Source organism: Phacochoerus africanus, chromosome 15 (assembly GCF_016906955.1).
Source record: "Phacochoerus africanus isolate WHEZ1 chromosome 15, ROS_Pafr_v1, whole genome shotgun sequence".
Taxonomy (NCBI): Eukaryota; Metazoa; Chordata; class Mammalia; order Artiodactyla; family Suidae; genus Phacochoerus; species Phacochoerus africanus.
The window spans coordinates 124,207,110-124,231,297 of record NC_062558.1 but is presented as its reverse complement, the minus strand read 5'-3'; the positions used below and the strand labels follow the sequence as shown (position 1 = coordinate 124,231,297).

General features: G+C 49.0%; 1 protein-coding gene across 1 annotated transcript in view; it reads right to left on the bottom strand.

Annotated features, from left to right (window-relative positions):
* HABP2 (hyaluronan binding protein 2) overlaps positions 1-23,391 on the bottom strand; it is a 35,461-nt gene extending 12,070 nt beyond the window's left edge. Inside the window, exons 1-5 of the mRNA XM_047760025.1 lie at positions 23,222-23,391; positions 12,001-12,037; positions 3,342-3,449; positions 1,791-1,898; positions 497-613 (exon numbers count right to left, since the gene is read on the bottom strand). Coding sequence (XP_047615981.1) covers positions 497-613; positions 1,791-1,898; positions 3,342-3,449; positions 12,001-12,037; positions 23,222-23,290 — 439 coding nt within the window. The 5' untranslated portion in view covers positions 23,291-23,391. The remainder of the gene's footprint in view (positions 1-496; positions 614-1,790; positions 1,899-3,341; positions 3,450-12,000; positions 12,038-23,221) is intronic.
* Between the last annotated feature and the right edge of the window lie 797 nt (positions 23,392-24,188).

The window sequence follows — 24,188 nt, the reverse complement described above, 5'->3', positions numbered from 1 at the left end:
AGTTTCAAGAAGGTTTTTTTTTTTTTTTTTTTTAAAGGGAAGGGACACAGACCAGTCAATTCCCACTGGACTTTCTAAGGATAATGAATCTTAACAAGTCCTGGTTAGGGAGTTCCCATTGTGGCTCCAGAGGTAATGAACCCGACTAGCACCCATGAGGGCGAAAGTTCAATCCCTGGCCTTGCTCAGTGGGTTAAGAATCCAGCATTGCTGTAAGCTATGGTGTAGACTGCAGATGCAGCTCAGATCCCGCACTGCTGAGGCTGTGGCGTAGGCCAGCAGCCTCAGCTCTGATTCGACCCCTAGCCTGGGAACTTCCATATGCCATGGGTGCAACCCTAAAAAGACAAAAAAAAAAAAAAGTCCTCATTAAAAGGGCAGTTTTGGATGCTGCTAGACACTGGATGTATCTGCCTTTCCACATAGTCAGATACTGACATCTAGGCACAAGCCAGGGTAGAGAGAGCCTAGCACAGAACAGGCTTCCCACACGTACCTGTGGAGCAGTCTGGACCCCTGTAAGGGTGTTTACAGGCACAGCGGTAGTGAGGAGGACTCTGAGTAATGAGACACTCTCCCCGGCCACATGGTTTGTTCTTGCACTTGTTTTGCACTGCAGGAGATCAACAGAGAAGTAGGGCCAAGCTACAGGATGTTATTGGGGTCACATTTTACTTAGAGATACCTGTACAGGACAGTGTTTGGGAGGGGGACAGGGAGAGGGTTATGGTGACTGATAGTGCATGTGTCCTTGTCCACGTGCTTTCCCCACCACCTACCCCCAGTCAAGGGTTTTCTTTCATCCTTGATCACGGATGATTGCTGCTCTGCTCCTTCCAGCACTTAGACTCTTTCTAATTCTAGCCTTATAAACACCTGGGTCATTTTTACACCTTCCACAAATAGAGCTCTAATTTGAGTTTCTCCCTTTTACAGTGTTGTCATTCTTTCAAGAAGTTGAGGGATAAACCCAGATACCATGTTTGTGCCTGCTCTCCCCCACCATCCTGCAACATTTACGGAAAGCCTTGTAGGATTGAAAATGGTAGGAAAAATTGAAGAGGGCACAGAGAAAAGAAGTTAACCATAAAGCCCTCGCGGCCTCCCCCACCCAGGTTAGGTGGTTGCTGGATGGAACAGAAGCCAGCTTCTCTCTAGGGGTGCAATTAGCCCAGAAGAATTCTGTTCCCAATACGTTCGTGCAGAGCCTCGTGTTGTGCCCACCAGAGGTCACTAAAGGCAGACACAGCTTTTATCAGCGTCTCCATGAGCGAGGATGGAAAGGAGAGAGAGCATTGCGCCCGGAGTCAGGCACGAGGTCTCTAATTTCTGCTCTTCTCCTAACGAGCTGGGTGACCGTGAGCAAGCCCCCTGCACGCTCTGGGCTCCCTTTCTCTAAGAGGGTTGGGCTTTATGCGTCCTGAGGGGCTTCCTGCTCTCCTCTTTGAAATCAGCACTGCTCTGTCGAAGTGCCTCGAAGCACCAAACAACAACAATAACAAGTCTGAGTGTGGAATACATCTTGCTCAGGGTCCAGCTCTTCTCTCCTCCTGCCCTCAATGTTCTCGTCTGTGGAATGGATACACCAGTCCCATCTAACACGTGGGGGTGAGGATTCAATGAGAGGCTGCCCGTGACCCCGCTGAGGAATCCATTATGCCTAATATAATATGCGTGGTTATCAGCCTGTCCATGGGATTCCACATCCTTCTTTACCCCCCTAGAACTGGAGGAGGAACTGCCTCTGGTTCGACGTGGAGGGAAGCCGAACCCAGTGAAAGGACACTCACCCTTCTGACACCTGTTTCCAGAGTAAGGGGCCGGACAGCTGCACGTGAAGGTGTCCCCGCTGACGAGGCAGTCGCCACCATGGGCACAGGGGTTGGACAGGCACGGATCTGAAACACGTGGGCAGAAGCCATCGTTTGCAGCAACGAACAACAGGCCAGCATCCCCCACCTGCTGCCTGAATTTCCATCCCCTGCCCCAAACCAGAGAGGAACCGCAGAGCCAGGGATCAGGGAAAGGGGGAAACACCCATTGCCCTTAAAGAGCAAGGAACACTGCCGTCCCTCGACCAGAGAGAGGATGCGGGCCAGCGAGGGGACAGGCGGGAAGGAGCCGTGACTGTCTCCCTCGGCCTGGCTGTGGATCGGGCCTTTCTCACCGCGTTAACTCCCCTTTCCCATCAACAGTGTCTCTCTCCTCCCAGTCTCGCTGGGAGCGCCACGGGGTCTGTCTCTGATGCTGAAGGCATTTCACAAGCCTGAAGACCTCCCCTACTCCCAGTGCCTAGGGGTGGAGGTCAGGAGTGGGGAACGAAAACCCACCCCTAATGAAACACAAGCTTTCTGAACCTCAGGAAAGAAGACCAAAGGCAAGAGGGGACAGAAGAATTGACGGCGAGGAGGAAATGACCCAGTGGCCTTCATCTTTCTTCAACTACTTGTTCAGTTAGATTTTTGTCATATTTCATCTGTGCCTTTGGCTTTTCATGGTTGTCTGAATGGATCTTCCCTTGGGGAATTCTTTATCCTTCTGTTCACACGCATTGTTCTTTGGTTCAGGAACTAGGATCCCTGGGCCTGGCTCTTGTTTTGATGGTCCCTTCTGATGTTCCCCTGATGCCCCGTATCTTGGCCCTGCCTTCCAGGCCATTTCGCAGTTACACGGCTTTTATTCCAGCTGCTAAGTGCTTTCCGTTCCTTCTCCTGGCTTAGTCACATGGCTTTACTTCGGCCCAGCTTCTCCTTTTCCTTTCTAGCCCATTGCTTGGGTTAAAAAGCCATAAAAACAAAAGCAAATGTGGCAAGCACACTTGTGAGTACACACACACACACACACACACACACACACACACACACACACATGCAACCTAACAACCATGCAAAGCTTCTGAAGGGTGAAAGAAGAAAGACCTATCTGGCACAGGTGAAAGGGAAGTCCCGATGCCAACTTTGTGAATGCTGTCACCTGATGCCTAAGACTAACCCAGGCTCTTCTGCCTAATCAGGACCTACCTGTAATGAAAGCTCTGGGGATGATTTTGAACATGATTTTGACCCACTGTGTCAGGAGACCTGGACGATGATGCACTAGCTTGCTGGGTGACCTTGGCTAAGTCACCTCCTCCCTTGGCCTCACCTGCTCCACCTGTCATTTGAGGCTGGGTGAGATGGTCTCTAAGAACCTCCCCAGTTTTTATTGTACATGATTCTCACTGTGAAAAAAAAGCCAGTCTAAATAATATTTTCATGCCTATTTTATGATGTTGGTCAGAGAGGAGAGGAGCGAGAGCCCCATGCCTCCCAGGAGGGCCCCCAAACAGCTTTGGTACCTACCGTCTTCTGTGTAGTACCAGTCAGGATTCTCGTGGTGGACAGGAGCACTGCTGTTCTCCTCCTGGTTGTAATTCTCATAACTGTACTCATAGTTTTCAGGAGTCCAATCTACAGACACAGAAACAGGACAGAGGACATCCTAATTATCAGACCTAAAGAAGTCATCATTTGATTTCACCAAAAAAACCCCTTTTTCCCTCAAAAGATTTCTTGGTCCTAAAGAAGAGCTCACGTGTCTTTCCAGCTTCTGACACTGATGAGGCAGCTAGAAGAAGCAAGGCATTGTGTTTTCTTTTGAGGGGCTTGGTATGGCCACAGCAAGCCAGCACTGGCATTGGGCAGGGCCAAAAGCCTGATTGGAAATGAGGATAAGAGGTCAGGTTCAGGCTTTCCACAAACCATGACCTTGGACAAGCCAATTTTATTCTCTGTGCCTCTGTTTTTCTCACCTATAAACACTGGGAAGATGGCCAGGGCCTAGGGAGTCTGCAAGGTTCTGTAGGAGACCTTCCTGGGGTCAGATCCAGTGGTACCTGAGCGCATGGTTGGGTGGTTCTGTAAGTGAAATTGCTCAGTGGGACTTTGTCAGTCACCTTAGCTTCAAGTCAAAGAAGTTTGTCACTTTCAGCTGCAGGATCAAACTTCTCCCACATTTTATCTATAGAGTCATCAGAACAGCTAATATTTACTGTTAATAGAGAAGTGAATTATTTCTCTATTAGTAATAGAGATTAATTAATAATGTCTCTATAAGGTATCAGACTCCGTAGTAAGCATTTTACATGAACCATCCCATTTCATTCTCATAAAAATCTAGGAAGGATTTGTTATCTCTACCTTAAGTTTAGAAACCTGAGGCTCAAAGAAGTTAAAGTAACTTTTGCAAAGCCACATAGTTAATAAATGGCAGCATGTGAACCAAGGCAGTTTATCTCCATATAACCCCTGAACTGCACTATCTCAGTTGCTTCAGCAGGCCTCTTACACTGCCTCAGATAATTCACACTTACCCTTGGGAAAGGGGTCCAACCATTCCCACTGCATATCCAGCCTGTTAATTAAGAATCACCCAAGGACAACCTTGAGAAGGTCCTTGGATCTTGGCCCCTGAAAGGGAGGGCAGGGCATGGCATTGCCCATGGCTGTAAACCTCACACTAGGCCAGTCCATTGGGAAGCGCAGGTGTGTGTAAGGCTGAACACAAGCTCTTTGTTATCTGGGGCCTTGGAAGATGTTGGAGGCTCTATGGCTCATGGAGAGACGTTTGGGTTTGAAGAAAGTTGGGTGGATTTGGCCTCTCCAGCTGGCAGGAATACGGCAAGTCAGGGAGTTGAAGCTGTAAGGGAGCTGTCCAGAGACGCATATGATAATGAGGCAGGAGCAAATGCAGATTAGCCGACTTGAAAAGGCACTCCCACCAAGCCAGCCGATGGCTCGGGGACGGCACTCTACCTAAGCCTGATTATCCACCACATTATCTTACTTGTCTCTCAGTCATTCCCTTCTACTCTTTATCTCTTCGGCTTTTGAAAAATCGACTTTAACACAATGGCTGTTTTATATTTCCCATTAAAATGGAACTATCTTTGTATTTCCTTTTTGAATACGCCAACTCTGGTCCCTTGCCCAAGTTTCACCTCATTTATCACAGGGTCAAGTCAAGACTCCCTTTGCTTCTTCATTATTTCTCCCGAGCTGCTTTCTGCCCCCCCTCTGCTATGAAAATGCTCCCAGAGGAAGCCACCTTTCCAGGCATGATGATCTAGGTTGAAGATAAGGCCATTGTCTTCTCGGAGCAAATAACGTTCCTTTCCATCTAGTCTGATAACGCAGTAAAAGAGAGGGAGAAAGTGAGAAAAAGAAATGTTTTTCTGAGCTTGGCACGAAAGATTTAGAGCTGACATGGGTTTGGTAATGAGATAACTGACCCATTTCTTTCTTTCTTCTTTGGGGAATTTATTTTTGTTTTTCCAACAGATCTTTATAGATAGGTGCTTCCAAATTGCTCCAATAATTTCTCCTGTCTCTCCCACAAGTTGAGGGTCAGGCTACCTAATCTTGGTTAGGCCATTGAGCATAATTTCCTTGGCAGACCTTTGGGAATGAAGGAAGATGTCTACATATCAATGAGATGGTTTGACTTTCCAAGGGATCGGGGGATGGATGAAATATCTGTCAGAGGGTTTTTGACTTAAATCTAGCCCTGTTTACAAGGTCTGCTCACCTCTCCCTGAAGCAAAGTCTATAACCCATAGCAAGGCAGGAAGTTCCTGCTGTTCTCCAAGGCCCCAGGCCCTTGGCTGAGATGAACAGAAGCAGCAGAGGCTCTGTGGCCCCGGACGGCTAGAAGCCATCCTGCTGGAAGACTGTGCACATGAAGACACCGTGATCATTTGTTTGGGGTGATCTGCAACATGGTTTTTTGTTTTATTTGTTTTGTTTTGTTTTTATGGCAACACCTATAGCATGTGGAAGTTCCCAGGTTCGGGGTCGAGTTGGAGCTACAGCTGTCAGCCACCCCCACAGCCACAGCAACATTGCATCTGAGTCGCATCTGCATCTGTGACCTATACCTTGGTTTGTGGCAAAACCAGTTCCTTAACCCACTGAGCAGGGCCAGAGATCAAACCTACATCCTCATCTGACTATATTGGTTTCTTAACCCACTGAGCCAAAATGGGAACTCCTGCAACATGTTTTAAAAATGCTTTTTCGAAGTTTCCATCGTGGCACAGTGGTTGATGAATCCGACTGGGAACTGTGAGGTTGCGGGTTCGATCCCTGGCCTTGCTCGGTGGGTTGAGGATCCGGCGTTGCCGTGAGCTGTGGTGTGGGTTGCAGATGCGGCTCAGATCCCATGTTGCTGTGGCTGTGGTGTAGGCCGGCAGCAACAGCTCTGATTAGACCCCTAAGCCGGGGAACCTCCATATGTCGCGGGTGAGGACCTAAAAGGACAAAAAGACCAAAAAAAAAAAAAAAAAGCTTTTTCAGAGTATCACCTGGGAGGGTTTCCCTACCTCCAACCTTAAAGCTTATTTTGTCTTTCCTGTTCTGTGGGCACTTAATCCCACTGTCTGTGTAAGAAATGTGTAATGTGCACCCATAATGGGCCGGGTATGATGCCAGGCACAGGAAGGCATTAGGAACAGTAGAGAATTATATCAAAAAGAGGAGGAACTGGCCTCCGGTCGAAGGCGCCTCCAGTCAAGGGTAGGTGGCAGGGGGAAGCCAGCCGAGGAAGGAGATGAAAGAGTAGTGATGTGGCCAAGTCTAGGCCTGGTCGCCTCAAGTTCCACCCCAGTGCTCTGATGCATTATAAGCCAATATAATTAAAAAATGGGGGGCAGGGGCTGAGTCTTCACCCTTGCTCATAGCCACACCTCCTGCAATGTGCCTTTACAGCTCCTCCCACCGAAAGATGGAGTCAGTTTCCCCAGCCCTTGGGTTTGGTCTGGCCTTGGGACCGGCTTTGCCAATAGCTCGTGGTGGAAGGACTGAGTGCCGACTACAACGCTGAGTCTCAAGAAGTCTCTCTCTCTCTCCTGGACCCCTGTGCCCGCCTGCAAACAAGTCTGGGCTCTTCTGAGGAGGATAAGAGAATGTGTGAGGCAGCAGGGGGCCCCTCAGTCCCAGCTGAGGCCTCAGATATGTAAGAAGACTCACAACGAGGCCCAGTCAAGTTCAGCGGAGCCGGAGCCTGGTCCAGGCCGGAAGAACCGCCCAGCTGAACCCAGTCTAAACGACCAACCCAAAGAATTAAGATCGAAATACCTGGCTCATGGTTTAAACCAGTAAGTTTGGGGTGGGGTACAGTTGATCCTTGAACAATATGGGTTTGAACTGCACTGGTCTAATAATACAGAGACTTTTTCCAATAAATACATACATGTGTGTACTATAAATGTATTTTCTCTTCCCTATGGCTTTGTTTTCACTTCTCTCTCTCTCTTTAACCCATAGCACATGGAGGTTCTCAGGCTAGGGGTTGAATCGGAGCTGCAGCTGCCAACCAACACCACAGCCTCAGCAACGTGGGATCTGAACTGCATCTGCGACCTACACCATAGCTCATGGCAACCCCGGATCCTTAATCCACAGAGCGAGGCCAGGGATTGAACCTGCGTCCTCATGGATACTAGTCAGATTTGCTGTTGCTGAACAATGACAGGAGTTCCCCCCTATGGTTTTCTTAAGAACAGTTTCTTTTTCTCTAGATTACTTGTAAAAATATAGCCTATAATACATTTAATATACAAAATAGGCATTAATCGGGTATTTAGTTATCAGTAAGGCTTCTGGTCATCAGTAGGCTATTAGCAATTAAGTTTTGGGGGAGTCAAATTTATATGTAGATTTTTGACTGCATGTGGGGGGGCAGCACCCCTAACCCTCAAATTGTTACAGGATCAACTTTATCATGTAGTAATAACAAGTGGACACACACAGCTTGATTAATATTGAGTTGCTGGTGTGACAGATTTTAGCTACTACAACTTCTCAACGGCCCAGGGGGTTGCAGAATTTTAGCTTTCACGGCTGGATCTCAGAGGGCCTTTCTCTCTTGCGTTTCCCATTTAACTTAGACTACTTTGTGTGTTTCCTTCAACTAAATAGCTGGTTTCTTTGTCCTTTTTTCTTTTTACGGCTGCACCCACAGGATTTGGACATTCCCAGGCTAAGGGTCAAACTGGAACGGCAGCTGCAGGCCGGCACCACCGCCACAGCAACCCTGGATCTGAGCCACAACTGCAACCTACACCGCAGATGGAGTGAGGCCAGGGAGGGAACCCACACCCTCACGGAGACTAGTTGGGTTCTTAATCCGCTGAGCCACCGTGGGAACTCCAGTGGTTGGTTTCTTAAGAATTAGGGCTGTGTCCATTCCTCTTTCTACACCCCTGATTCCAACATAGAACTCTTTTGCAATAAATGTATGTGTTTGACAGATCAGGCTTTCCCTCTGCGGCCAAGCCTCTCTTCCTGCTATGTTGGTCAGTGCTCAGTGGGCATCTGACTGTGCCAGCAAAGATGGTGTCTGCCCGGAGCAGAGGATACGGGGAATTTAGGAGAGCCACAAAATGAGATTTGGGTCATAGGTATTTGGTGAAGAAAATGCCTGATGAGCTCAATAGGAATGGAGAACTGTGTCCAAGGTCTTCCTGGGGAGAGAGAGGTGGCGAGCAGCCTGACATGAAATTTGACTCCATTGGCTGATCGGAGAAAAGCACTCCAGGTTCAAATACAGATTATTTGAGGCTTTCTCTAGGCTATAGAAAAGGAGAAAGCTTTGGGGGAAGAATGGGGCAGCTGTCAGAAGCATTTCATATCAGGTATAAAGAGAAATCCTTGTGGATTTGTCTAATTATCAGAGTCTGTTTTTAGACTTTATCGGGAAGAATGCATAAAGTATCCTGACTTGAACTAAAATAATCCTAATAATGGGTTATTATGTACTGAGTATTTTTGATGTATTGGTGACTATCCTAAATAAAGGTGGTTGCATAGAATCTTCTTTAACCTTAAAGGGGGAAAAAAAAAAAACCAAACCCTATGGCCTAGGTATCATTATTCCTAATTTACAGAAAAGGAAAAACCAAGGCAGAAGGAGATGGCACCCAAACCCAGGTCTACCTAACTCCAAGTCCGATTTACTTTTTCAAAAGCCCTTGTGGGTTTGTGTTTCATGGGTTTTAGCTTCCAGGAAGTAACACGCATTGGGAAAATCTCTTTTTGCACATGCTTCAGGTCCTTCAACCAGGATTATCATGGTCCATACACAGGATCTCTTGGAAAAACTCAAGGGTTCCTATGATGGGGGCTTTGCAGCTGCTCCGGTTAAAGAGCTTGCCAGATGTGTGGAACGGAATAAAAATCCCTGGAATGCCATCCCTGTTGGCACCATCCATCACTGTGGCACAGACAGTTCCTCTGGGGGCCTCCCCCAAACCCCAGCCCTGTCGGCCTGCATTTGACGCTTCCAATCCTGCTGACAGGGCAAGCCCAGCAGAGACCCTCGCTGGCAGGCGGCAGGACAGCTGATGGATGGGCTCAGCCTGTGTTGCTGGGCAGAGTCAAGCCAGCTTTGAAGAGGCATTTCTGCAGGTCTGTTGGCTGTCGCCTCACCTGCTTAGGGGAGGCGGGCAGAGTCTGTGTTGTTTGATGGTCACCTTCGCTGCCACCCATGGGGGACAGTGGCTTGGGCCCCTTCTGCTCCAGCCAGGCGCTCAGCATGCACCGTCTCCAACAAGACCAACTCAAGAGACAGCTTGCCCACGGGCAGGAGCGCAGAGCTCCCTGGCCTCACCATCGTCTAAAGAGGGCCAGGAATCTGACAAACTCCATCAAAGCACAACCCCGGGTTGAAATTAAATCAGACACCAATAAGGGTATTTTTAGAACATAACCTGCTCTTTGCAGAAAGGCCCAGCCACTGCCTCTCACCCCATGCCACAGCCAGAGGCTGACAGAACACCTCAAGATGGACTGGGGAGCCTTGGTCCCCTGCTCCAAGGCCCCCCTCACCAACTTACCAAACAACAGAAAGTATTGGCAGAGTTCTTACACAGCCCAGAACCTCAGGATGTGAAATCCCACACTTTTCACCCCCTCCTAAGTTGTTTTTCAGCCTCTGCTTAAATACCACCAGTGGTGGAGAACTCACCATCTTCCAAGAGCCCAAAAGGTCATTCAGTTGTTTTCTTTTTTCTTTTTCTTTTTCTTTTTTTTTTTTTTTGACAACCGATGGTTAGGAAGTTTTTCCTATTTGCAGATCAAATCTGACTTTATAGTTTCCAGTGTATTTACTTAAAGCTGAAAGCCTTGAAGTTCCCGTCGTGGCACAGCAGAAACGAATCTAATTGGGAACCATGAGGTTTCAGGTTCGATTGCTGGCCTGGCTCAGTGGGTTAAGGATCTGGCATTGCCGTGAACTGTGGTGTAGGTTGCAGACATGTGGCTCGGATCCTGAGTTGCTGCGGCTGTGGCATAGGCCAGCAGCTGTAGCTCTGATTAGACCCCTAGCCTGGGAACCTCCATATGCTGCAGGTGTGGCCTTAAAAAGCAAGAAAAAAAAAAAAAGCCTTATGGACATAGAATGTATCCATTCTCTTTTCTGTGATTTCTTTGTGCAGTAGGGTTGTTTGTGTTGTGCACTGCACAATCCAGGGTGTCATAAACACATAGTCATTGTTGATATCTTTTACAACTTCCTGGCTGGTGGCAATAAGTGTCTTGAGCTAAATATCCCTTTTAATTCCCACAAAGGGTACCTCATGACTAGGTTTGGGGCTGCTTTTCATATACTCGAAGATTGCGAGGTCCCTTGACACTTCCATGTCCTGTTTCTTCCTCTGTTTGATCCCACAGTTCTGTAGCTCTGTCTCTTGGGCACCCAGACCAAAGAGGCCCTTCTGTGGTGCCTGAGAAGTTTGTGCTGAAGGCTGGGGAGGGGGCATCTTTTCCTGTCTCTTGGCTTTGAACCCTCCCTGTATTCCATTGCAGATGCTGGTGAGGTCAGATAGGGGAGCCCTGGAAAGACAATTCTCCCAAGGAATTGAATGATACATTGTTGAATTCAACACCCTCCTTTGCTTTGGGGAAAGACATAGATCCTTCCCCAACCCCCCCCCCATGGGGCTCTTGTATATTTCTACCCTATTCCAAGAACATTCCCTGAGTACACCGGGCAGGACAAGGTCCAGGCATCCCTTGCCTTGAGCCAGTGCAAGCCTGTCTTCTCATCCAGGGCTTCGCTGCTAGAGAATCCTGACTATCAAGCTGAACTTGACCCAATTATCACCATCTTTGCTCCAAAGTTTAGATGTGATGGTCACCGCCACGTGCCGTCTGCCTGGCTCTGGTCCTCTGCTGGCGACCAATGCCACACCCCATGGGGAAGCCACCCTCTGCCCCAATGGGGTAGTGAGTGGACTTTTCTCCCTTGGATCTCAGAGCAGCAAAGGGAGATTCGGACCCAGAGACAGAGACCAGGAGCAGACAATGTGGCATGAAGGAGCAGCTCTGCTCAGCCCAGGCATGGCTGAGGGCACAGGCAGAGGAAATAGGATTAGGAGCCTGTGTGAAAGAACACTGGGGAAATAGACTGCATGGAGGGGACAACAGTGGGTGGGGGGGCATCAGCAGCAGGGGGGCCGGCCGGGGGCTGCCTGCATGGCACCATCCTCTCAGCATAGGGTTGCTGGCTCCCCACCAAAAGGGATGAAGAGAAAGGGGTGGCACGGGGTTGGCCTGCATGGAGCCATTGGCAAAGACATCCTCACTTTGCCTCATCACAGTCTCTAATGTGCTGTGTGACCTGGGGCAAGTTGCTTCCCCTCTCTGAGCCTCAGTCTTCTTTTCTGTGAAATGAAGGGGTTTAATGCCTTCAGCAATTTTCCCTTGGGATCCTGAGACTGGACATCACGGCACCCACAGGCAGCTCAAAACTGTGTGAACCAGTGTGTGTGTGTGCGTGTGTGTGTGTGTACACAAACACCCAGGGCTGCATTTCTCTGGGAAAATCCTCAAAGGGCCCCATGACACTTCTGAGCCATTGGAACGCTGCGGTCGCACCCACACTCACGTGTGTAAGCCCCATTTCCCCCATCCCCGGATCAGCCTGTGAGGTGGGCAGCCCCAGGGTGGTCCGCCAAGCACTCACCTGGGTCCGGGTCTGTGAGTAGAGACAGGAGGGAGAACTGAAAAACAAAATGACACAGAACGGAGGAAGCGTGAGTCCTCTGAACTGGCTGGGCACCTTCCTGGGCGCCTGGAAGGTGAGTGGAGCCTTTCCCGGGGTCAAATCCAGGCCATGGGAGCAATGGGTACTTTCCGATGGGGGTGGGTGTGGATTGGAGAGAAGAGGGGTGGGGTCTATTTGAAGCAGTCCCCGCTCTTCCTGTGCTGGCTGAGCGTCCAAAACATCACCCTATCTCCCCCCAGTATGGACGTGCAGTGCTTTTTTTTTTTTTTTTTTTGGCTGTGCCTGTGGCACGTGGCATTTCCCAGGATCGTGCCAGCACCACAGCAGTGGCCCGAGCCATGGCAGTGGCAAATACTGGATCTTCAACCACTGGGTCACCAGGGAACTCCTTCACTTCCCTGAGATTTTTTTTCCTTTGGGACATGCAGTGCCTGCACCTACCTGTCCCATGCTGGAACCTGGCCACCAGGTCCCGACCGTCCTGTCAGTTATAGGGATCAGCATGGATTGCGTGTTGCCTCTGCCTGCCTGTACAGTGCTGCATTTAACTCTTACAAAAACCCTATGTGGAAGCCTTATTAGCCCGCTTACAGATGAGAAAATTGAGGCTCAGCGCTCACACAGCTGTGACAGGATTCAGATTCACTCACGCCCAAGTCCAGGCGATTGCCTCAGTGATGGCTCCTTAAGGCTGGAGATGAATGGACGCTTCAATCCTCCAGTTACTCCTCATTGTCCTTGGAATAAAATACGGACCCTTGCCAGGACCTATAACGCTCCTCCCATCCCCCTCTCTCCTGTTGTCCCTTAATAAAGTCTAGCCACATCTGCGTTCAAAATGGCACTAGCCAGGCTCTTCCCACCTCAGGGCCTTTGCACTTGCTGTCCGTGCTGCATAGAAAGCTCTCCTCCGTGACCATCACTAGACATCATCTCAGCTTAAATGTCATCTTCCCCGCCTCCCCATCAATACAACACATCCCCCCATTGTTTCGTCTCTGCACCCATCCATTTCCTCCACGGTCCTTATTTCAGCTTGTAGTTTTCTATGTGTTCATTTGCATGTTATCTATCTTTCACATCCAACGCTGCCCTCCAGAAATTCGAGGCTCTGGTCTGTTTCATCACTGTGCATTTACCCAGTACTGAGCACAGCGCTTGGCACATGCCATACCTGGAAAAGTTTTGCTGAAAATATGATAGGAATAGTTTTGTTTTGTAGAATGCAGTCCTTACCAGGAGAAGAAAGTTTTATTCATTTAATAGCTGGAATATTTTCTTTCCCTTAAAACAAAGGACTTTGAGCCCAACCCAGCAGCTACAGCAGCTACATTTTTGTCAATAACGTTTTATTGGAGCACAGGCACCCCCAACTGCTTACGTGCTGTCTACATCTGCTTTGAGGTTGCAATGACAGGGCAACTGTGAAAGAGACAGTGTAGTGCCCAGTTGTTCTTGTCTGATGCTTTACAAAGTTTGCTGACCTCTGACTTAAAAATACGAGAATTCTATCCCTCGACAGCGTTCGCTCTGGGTCTCCTCCAGAAAGCTGCTATTGGTGAGGTGGATCTTCCTGGTACCCAGTCTAGGCAGTTTGGTGTGTTTGCTTCCTCTACCCTCAGCAGACTCTTTTTGTTTTGTTTTGTTTTGTTTTGTTTTTTTGTCTTTTTAGTGCTGCACCTGCAGCATATGGAGGTTCCCCAGCTAGAGGTCAAATGGAAGACGTAGCCGCCGGCCTACAACACAGCCACAGCAACGCAGGATCTGAGCCATGTCTTCAGCCTACACCACAGCTCACAGCAATGCCTGATCCTTAACCCACTGAACAAAGCCAGGGATCGAACCGGCAACCTCATGGTTCCTAGTCGGATTCATTTCCACTGTGCCACAACGGGGACTCCTCTCAGCAGATGTTTTAATTTTCTCTTTTACTGCAGCATCTTCAGTCGTCTTTGGGTAAAATGGTAAAAAGAAAAATACATCCCACACGAGGGCACAAGATCCACCTGTCAACAAGATCAATTCTGGACAAAACTGCTCATTTGTGTCACTTGTAGGGAACACAGTGGATCCAAGATGTGGGCTTTCTACAAAGCAACTAGCTTAGGATTGTCAGTGTCATAAAGACAAAAAAGATGGGAAGACTGTTCTTTATTAAATAAGACTAGAGAGACACGACAACAAAATGCAGTGTGGGATCCTAGGTTGGATCCCAGATTTAAAAAGAAAAAAAAAAAAGGCTTAAAGGACATTATTGGGACAAGTGGGGATCTGAATACAGACTTATGTCAGAGATTATTAGTGTGTCAATGCTGAATTTCTTGACGGTGATAACCGTTCTGTGGTTTTATGGGAAAATGTCCTTATCCTAAGAAGATGCTAAAGCAGGGAGGGTCATGGCTGCAATTCAGCTGTAAGTGATTCAGCAAACGACCAGCCAAAAAAACTAGCATAAGAGGTCACTTTACATAAGAGCTCACAACAGAAAGCAACCATTGCACACGCTCAGTGTTGCATCTGTTTGTGTGAACGATAGTCCATGTACCATTCTTTCCACTATTCTGGAGGTTTGACGAATCACAAAATAAAAAGTTGGGGAGGAGAAAGTCATGCAGATCAAGCAAGAGAGGCCACTTGTTGTTTAAATTGTGCCCGTTTAAAGGCATCACGATTCCCTTTTGCCCTGTTTCTGCAGGAGGTGAGACGAGGGGTGGGTTTTTTTTTGGTGGTGGGGGGGTGATGGTGGAGAGAGTTGGCAGAGGAGGGGGCTTTCAAGTCTAAGGGCATCCCTGGGCCTGGGGAGCTTGAACAGGGAATGTTTGACCTTGGCACTTTTGGGCTTGAGTGCCAGGCAGATTTCAGAGAAGGGACATGAGGGGCCCCTCAGAACACCTGTCACCCCTCCTTCAGTCTCACCCTTGTTGTAGCCAGTCATCTCGGCCGTAGTTCTGGTCCTTTGCCCTGCCTCATCTTCCCTCCATAGAGCTTGTTGGAAGGGCAGGGCCCGGCCCTCTCTACCTGTCTTGACCCGGCCCTCCAGGACCTGTGCCAGGGCCAGAGCCCCAAATCTTAGCTGGAAATTGAAACCTGTGGGACAGACAGATGCTGTGCTGCCCACTGCCAGCAGGTGGCAGACGTGCTCTTCCCAGCAGCCAGAGCTGGTGCTCAGAAGGAAACCAAACAAAAAGAAAGCAGGACCTTCTGGGGCTTGGGGGTGGGAGCTGCAGATCCCACGGGCTCTCAGGGAGTCTGAAGCAGCTGCTGCCCAGCTGTGCAGCCTGAGCTGCATGTCAGGGGGCCCCAAGGCCCCAGCAGGCCCCCTCATTTTGTGAATCACTGGATCCACCCACAGAAAGAGTTTGTGGTGAAATGTGGAGGCCGGCAGCCCAAACCCCAGGCTGGATATTGGGGGACCGTCTGGGAAAGCCAGGCCTCTGGCCAGTTATTTGTGCCAGATCTCTGGACCCTGAAACTAACTTGGGTAATGGCCCAGGTTGGGGGTGAGGGGTAGACACAGTCTTTGCCTCCTTTCATTCCATTATCCCATTCTGTTTTTCCCCAGAGACGGAGAAATAAGAACTTCTAGTCCTGGGACTTGCAAATCCAAAGAGGAAGGCCATCGATGCGAAAGGAGGAGGAGGAGGAGGGGACAACTGTGATCCCAGTTCACCTTTATTAAGACCTGACAGGTGCCAAGGACTGTGTTAAATGCTTTATGTGCATTTTGTCTCATTTATTGCATACAATCCTTGATAACTGGATTATCGATGAGGTGCCTTTAGAGGTGAGAAAACACCTTTGCAGAGATTAAGACAAAGTAGCCCAGCTAGTAAGTGCTGGAACCAGGCTAGAAGGGAGGCAGTCTTATGCCAGAGCCCTTGCTGTGAGTGATGAGGGCAGCAGGCACGCAGATGTGGCAGTGAAAGGATGGAGGAGAAGGAAACAGAGAGGCAGGGTATTGAGCCAGGTGAAGAGACTGGGCCCCTGTTCTTAGAAAGCTTTCTGAAAGGCCTGTCCAGACTAGCCCGGGCTTGGCAGACACAGAGAGGGCCACTAGGCCCCGGGGACAGCTGGAGAAGGTACAAAAGTCAGCTGGAGGAGTTTCCGTCGTGGCGCAGTGGTTAACGAATCCGACTAGGAACCAGGAGGTTGCAGGTTCAATCCCTGCCCTTGCTCAGTGGGTTAAGGATCTGGCATTGCCTTGAGCTGTGGTGTGGGTTGCAGACGCGGCTCAGATCCCGCGTTGCTGTGCCTCTGGCGTAGGCCAGTGGCTACAGCTCCGATTCGACCCCTAGCCTGGGAACCTCCATATGCTTCGGGAATGGCCCAAGAAAAGGCAAAAAGGCCGGAAAAAAAAAAAAAAGTCAGCTGGAGCCTTAGCCAGTCCACTGTCGCCAACACATCCCAACAAACGTCTCCACCCGGATCAAAAGGCACACGAGCCTCAGCCTGCTTCTTCTGCCCCATTCACTCCTCGTCTCAGCAGGGCTGAGCGGTCACAACTGCACTCACTCTTTCTAGAGGGCTGGAAGCCCCTGCTTCTTACACATGGGGAGGTGGTTGCTTTGCAGTAGATTCAGAGAGACCTCTCTAGATGCCACTGCTGGTCCATCTACTCCACAGTCAGGCTTTCACCAGGGATCTGTGCCTTGGACTTTGGCCTTCCCTGGTTAAGAGCAGACCCTTGGCAATGTCAGTCTCCCCACCAGTCATCAGGGAGCAGCTTTCATGATCTTTGGGCTCAGGAGGGTTGGTATAGAGGGCAGGGAGGGGCAGAGAAAAGAATCCTGTGTCTGCGTCTTACTGATTTGCAGCACAATCTCCTTGGGGTGCATTTTCAACCCTCACCCCAGCGACTCTGCCCTCGGCCACACTTGGTTATACCGCTCTTAGGCCAGGGACGTTGGAGAGACATCATCGCACCTCCGCAAATTGTTGAAACCTGTTTCCCCAATTACAAAAGAATTCCCTTAACCAACCCAATGTTTGATTCAAGGGGATTTGTCTGCTCAGGGGGCAGCAAGCACTGCATTTGCAATGGGCTACTTTTTTTTTTTTTTTTGGTCTTTTTAGGGCCAGACCTGCTAAAGCATATGGAGGTTCCCAAGCTGGGGGCAAAATGGAGCTGCAGCCGGCGCCCTATGCCACAGCCACCAGAACCTGGGATCTGAGCCACGTCTATGACCTACACCACAGCTCGCAGCAACACCAGATCCTTAACCCACTGACCAAGGCCAGGGATCACACCTGCATCCTCGTGGATACTAGTTGGGTTCGTTACTGCTGAGCCACAACAGGAACTCCCACAATGGGCGACTCTTTAGGCAAGAGCTTGGTGGTAAATATTGGTACAACTGGGTCATCCCAGGAGCTTGGCGGGAGGGGGTTGAAGGTTAGGGAGCGAGGCCATCCAGGAAAAGGAGATTGGATAAAAACAAACCCTCGTTTCTGGATGTGCTCATGCACCTGGGAGCCCCTTGAAAAGGTAAGTGAACAAACCAAACCAAAGAGCGGCTTGGGGTTGAGTCTGAGGCCCACCACATGGACACAAGTGACGTCATATCAAAACAGTGTGAGAAAGTCATTCCCTTCTGGGGTTTTGTGTGTGTGTTGTTTTGTTTTGTTTGGCCCAAACCACTGCAGTGACAGCACCAGATCCTTAACCCCCTGAGCCATAAGAGAACTCCTCCTCTCTCAGCTTTCCTGTCCTCCCTTCCAATCCCACCACCAAGACAGACCAGGGCGGTGCTGGTAAGTCCCCATCCTCCACCCCCCCAACCCCCCCACCCCGCTAATCTCCGCCCACCCCCCCCACCCCCCCAACCAGGAGGAAGCTGGCTTCAGCTCTGAGTTTCAGCACAAGAGCTGCAGCCAATTAGAATCCAACCTCACTGTTACATTTTCTTTGATTTCCCATTTATAGCAGCGACTGTTTGCTTTAAAAATAAATCTATTTAGGTAGAGGAAAATGTGCCTATTAACAGAAGCGTTAAAGAAACTTGTTGGGACTTTGACAAAACTGCTGGAGATGGAGTCATCTGTGACTAAAGGTTAGAAAGCATGGAGCGAATTGTTGAGCCATCTAGCAACACCAGATTCTTCTGGTGTTGGAAAGAAAAGCTATCCAGATTGTTGAAGGACCCTCCTGCCCAAAGCTGGAGCCTGAGGCCACCACTGCCTTTTTTTTTTTTTTTTTTGGCTGCACCCACAGCATGCAGCCCCTGGGCCAGGAATCAAACCCGCATCTCGGCAGTGACAATGCTAGGTCCTTAACCCACGGAGCCACCAGGGAACTCCAACCACTGCCCCTTTTGACACCTTCGATCCCACTTTGAAAGTCTCAGTCATTTCAGGTCGTGCCTGGCTCGGCAACCTCTAACACAGTGCCCAAGTGTGAATGGGCATCAGACAGACCTGGGTTTGAATCCCAGCTCTGTAATCTCCTGGGTTGGCCACTGGGACAGATGATTTACTTTCTCTAAAGCTTAGTTTCTTATCTGTAAAATGAGGATGACACTGGTCCTTACCTTACAGAGCCAGGGGGAAGTTTCCCATGAGATAAGCATCACAGAGCACACAATATCTTACACATGGTAAGGACTTAAGAAACTTTATAAATACTTGCCGCTATGACTATGATTACGATTCTTAGCCACTGCCATCCATGACTTGAAAAAAAAAAAATTTTTTTTTCCACGTTGTGGTGTGATCGACGAGAGCTCACTCCGCACAAAACTTCCTGGAATTTGTTTGCCGGGTCACAAGCACGTCACACCAACCCCCTCCCCTCGCTTTTCCTGGGATCCTTGCCAAGTCCTAAGCCAGGAAACCTTGTTATATTAATTATGAAGAAAAAGCATGTTTTATTTAAAATCCCGGCTGCCGAATATTCTGCCGTGCTGTTTCTCTGTGACAGCAGAATTGCCTTTGCATTTAGGAAACCCTAATGAATTTAAAATATAAATATATCTGTGCCTATATACACAGGCGATTTCCTGCGACCTGATTTCCCTAAATACCAGCGTCGACCGCCAAAGCTAATGAGCTGGACTTGGGCTTAGGATCCGTTTTGTTGTCGGTGTTGTTTTTTTAATCTATAAGAAGGTGCAGGGCAATTCAGTCTGTCTCTTTTCCATAAGATTCTGAATGGGTTACGGCAAGAGAAGGGCTGTTTCCCAGGCCTCAAAGACAGCCTGACCTTCCAAACCAGAGCATTGAGGCTTTGAAAAGGGTGGTCCCAGCAATGGCTTGTTTGGTCCTGGGGGCGTCATGGATTTGGATGCTCGAAATAACCAGACACGAAGCCCTGTTTCTGGACCATCTGAAATCGGTTCCAATACTTCCACATCTACAGGGTTTCTGAATAATAATCAGGCGAACGCTTTCACTCTCTCTGTTTCTTTCTCTGCCTGTCTCTCTCTCTCCAAGGTAAAACCAGGCAGATAATGTACATCCATCAAGCAAAGAGGGTGCCTGAAGCAGAGAGGGCTGGGGACTGGGAGCTGGGAGGCTTCAGATTCTTTTGGTAAAAGAAGCAGCGGTTCCTTCTCCCCTCAGCGCCATGCAGGAATGGGAGCCCTGTGTTACTAGAATGTCTGATTTTTTAAAAAGCTAGTGTGAGTGTGTGGGTGTGGGGGGGGTCTGTGTTGTTATGGGACATGTGCTGACTCTCAAATACTACCAAGCAACGGAAAGGAAATTAAAACACTCTTCAGGGTGATCTTCTACCCACCAAATAAGGCTCAGGTGGTGAGCAGAATATACCCCAAGCTGCCAACTTACCACCTCTGGTCTACGCAGACCCAGGAAGGTTCTAGAGTTTTCGAGTTCCGGGGTTTAAACTCTAGGGTTTAAATAGGCCAGAAATGAGAGCAAACATGCATTTTAATTGTAAACCCCCCTGTTGGGAATGGGCTGAAATAAGCAGGGCAGGGCTGCGAAGGCTTGTCCTTTGGCTTCTGACCCTGGAGGAGGTCAAATTCCATTATGGCGGAGGCCAGTGGCCCCCAAATCCCTCTTAAAACCAGAGCAAGAAGAGGTATCTAAACCCCAGGGACAGGGCACATCCTTCACTTGGTTGAGTGGGTCCCCTGGGACAGCCGGTGTCAGAAAGAGCTGGGTCTCAATCCGGGCTGAGCAGTTAGTTCAGCATCTGTGAGTGGGTTTCTCATTCCTCAAATGGGAATGGCCATACGAGGCTGTGCTGGGGACAGGTGTTCACAACTACCAGGGAAGGAAAACCAGATATGGACCAGACCACGAGGGCATTATGAATGCTTCCCTGGAACCCATGGCAATAATATTTGACCACCCCTTTTCGGATCGTGGATTTCAAACCCAAGATAAAGAGGAGCCCACAGAGAAGTCACCATAGCGTTTGCTGCATGATCTGAATTCATGGGAGGGTATCCGGCCAGCTTTCCAATGAGTAGCAATCAGAGACCCTGTGCCTGCTTTTCTTTACAGCTTCAGAGGCACGTGGAGTCTATTTTGTTCCACTTGGCAACAGACCCCTGGTCTAAGAGCCTCCCATCCCTCCAGGAAGGACCATGCCCCTGGAGCTATATGGACCAAAGAAATCTCACCCTCAGTCAGGGCCACAGGCCGGAGACCTCATCTAGACAGATGGGCACCAGCTATGGTCTAAGACTCTGCCCAGCTGAATGATGTGAGGACACGCTGCCCAGCTCCTTCTGTGTCAATGGGGAGCAATAACACCTGCTTCTTAGGGTCCTTCTGGAGATAAACCAGTCCATGAAAAGCACAGTGCCTGGCACACAGGATTTCTCATGAAATGGTAGCAGTTGGTTATTATTTTTAGCTACCAGGGCGGGAGAGGCCACCCGGTCCATCTGGCTGTGGGGCTCCTTCCTTCTCTGTGACGCCCCAAACTCCCTAAGCATCTGACTGAGTTGGCCGCTTTCCCCGATGTCTGTGTGCAGGCCTGTGGAACGCACGCCGCCCTCCCGACCACCTGGCTGGCACACATCTGGGGTAAGAAAACATTCCAAAGCCCTGAATCCCCTCTTTGGAATTGACTAAGCTCATTGCCTGAAGGCTTTCTCTCATACTTTCTCTTTTATCCATTATTGACTTCTAATTTTATCGCTAACCCTAAAAACTCACTGGGGCTTGCAAAAAAAAAAAAAAAAGAGAGAGAGAGACAGAGAGAGACTTGGGGGGGACCATTATCTTTTGGTGAACTTCAAACAGACTGTGTCAACTCTCTTCCTGGCCTGCAAACTTTAGGATCTAATTCTTTCTGACTCGTACTCTCTCTGGGCCCCTGGTGAACTTCTGATAATTTCCATCGCTTGTCTCCAGATCTGCAGAATTTCTGCTCGGTTTCAGATTCCGGCCATCTAACAAGGTGGGGGGTTGATGATGATTGTAATTATAGCCACACCCCACACATATACACACACATACAAGTCATCACTGGGGAAAATCTCCAGAGGTGAGTCCCTTAGCAGCTTAATACAGAGCTAAGACAGGTGTCCGAATAGAGTTTGGGAGGAGAAGCTATTGTTTATTTTCTTTTTATGGCCACACCTACGGCATATGGAAGTTTCCAGACTAGGGGCTGAATCAGAGCTGTAGCTGCGGGCCTATGCCACAGCCACAGCCACGCCAGATTCAAGCTACATCTGTGACTTACACTGCCACGCCGGATGCTTAACCCACTGAGCAAGGCCAGGGATTGAACCTGCATCCTCATGAACACTGTATCAGCTTCCTAACCTGCTGAGCTACAGCAGGAACTCCAAAGCTATTGTTTTTAAAGGGTCCTAATCAGAAAACCTGGAATGTACTCTCACTCCTTCAAGAAAAGCTCTGGGGAATGAAATGGGAAATAAGATGTAGGAATTCCCATCGTGGCTCAGCGGAAATGAATCTGACTGGTATCCATGAGGTCTCGGGATCAATCCCTGGCTTCGCTCTGTGGGTTAAGGATCTGGCATTGCTGTGGGCTGTGGTGCAGATCACAGGTGCAGCTCAGACCCTTCATTGCTGTGGCTGTGTCACAGGGCGGCAGCTGCAGCTCCGATTCCAACCCTAGCCTGGGAACTTCCATATGTCTCAGGTGCGGCCCTAAAAAAACCCAAAGAATGAAGATGTAAAGGTATTTAATACGATAAATAGAGGACTGTTATTTCAGTTCTCACCCCTTTCTTCTCTGCTCACCTCCCTCCACCCCCACAAAGGGGTGCCTTCTCTGATGGTTATGGAGAACTGAGAACTCGTGCTCACTTGGGACATTTTAAGGGAAAAGAGCTAACAGTTATGGAAAGCCACATGCATTGCTACGTTTAATCAGCCACAGCCCCTCTCCAAATCTGTGGGAGAGTCTTGCTTGCTTTGCCGTAGAGAAAACAGACTCGCAGAGAGAGGATGTCACTTGCCCAGGGTTGCGCAGCCAGAATGCGGCAAAACTGAGATGCAGACCCTGGCCCCCAAACCCCTCCCCACCCCTCCAACCACATCCGGTGTGGAAATCCGAGAGGCGCCCAGTCGGCTGCAGGCCCCCCTCACATGCCCACAGAGACCCAGCTAACACCCTTGGACCACGACCTCACACAACGGGAGCCGACATCTCCACAACTCATCTGCGTGGCCCATGTGAGACCCTGAGGTCATTTTCCTCCCCTGCTCACCTCTCTGCCCCTGCCACTACAGCCACCGTCCCAGGGGATGGGGGGTAGGGAGTCCTGCCCACAAAGCTTCTCTCCAAATCCAATCCATCTCAGTAAACCTGTGGCCAGGGTCATTGGCAACCAGCAGGAGTCTCCTCTCTGGCCAAAGCACAGGAATTCCTACCCTTGTGTTGCCCCAAATGGAGAGAAAGAGAGTTTGTAGCTTTCAATGGCTTCCCTGGAGGGATCTCTGAAATTCATGCCAGATCACAACGCACTGTCTTAGCAGACTTTCTTGCTCCGGTCCCCTTAGTTGAAAGGTGTTCACGGAAACTGTTTCAATCAGGACTCAAAATCAATTGCATGTCTTCACGGAGCTGGACCGCAACCAACCTTGCAGGCCGCTGTGAGCGCTTATAATCAGGGCGTATTCCACATGGCAACATTTCAAAACTAAAGTTCCTCATCGCTCCTGGCCCAGCTAGTTTGGTTCTCCTAATAACCTCAGAGTCTCTCAACTACGGATATTTGAAAAGAACACTTACCCCGAAGGCTGTCTTTGCCGCCAGAACCATGAACAGCAGAACGTGGAGATCAGACTTTCTGGCAAACATCTTTGTAGTTTAAGAACTCTTGTTTTGCTCCAAATAAAATGTCTTTTGTTGTCTAGGCCTTTCGGGGGGTAAAATGTCAGTCTCCAAGGATTCAGGAACAAATGAAGAGAATGCAAATTATTAACTAGGCATCAAATACTGTTTAATGTTTAATGTTTTGCAAACCAACTATCTTGATTAAACAAATGGTAACTTTGGGGCTGGGCTGAGTCACGGGCTGGTTTCTTTTCTGGAGAGAAAGTCTCCGAAGAAAGCAGGGGAGATAAAGTGTCCCTGTCTGGGGGTGGGTAGGGATGGAGGGAGTTGCCAAGTGTTTGGTGCAGAAGGCCCAATGGTTAACTCTCGGCCCAGCCTTGGGATGAAAGCCCGATCAAGTGAAGCTCCTGCCACAGGCCTCTGACATTGCTGATTGGAACAGAATGTTAATAGAGTTCTGATTCATCAAATCTCAAACAGAATTAAGGCATGGATAGGCTCCTAATAACATCACGCTTTATATTCATGAAAGATAAATTAAAGGATGCAAAACTGCTATTGACAAACATTGATTCTGGGTCCTTTGAAGCATTGCCCATGGTTGCTTGTTGGCTTCAAAAGTTTTCTTTTAAATTTTATTACATAAGGTTTTAGCTTTTTAATTATTTTTTCCTTTCATTGGAGTCTATCTTTGATCAAGAGGAGGGAGAAAAAAAAAAAAAAACTCATGATGCTCATATTTAGGGCCATTGGTTTCTGGTGTTCCTCGTTTAGCTGCACTGGTTGCAGGTAGGGCTCTTTAAAGCAACAATTACCTATGAAGCGTGGGTTCGTGTGGATACAATTGATCTCTTTAATAGGCCTCATCTTGAGCTCCTGTAAACACCTGACTGCCCATAATAATCTAAGTAGGGGCTCCAGG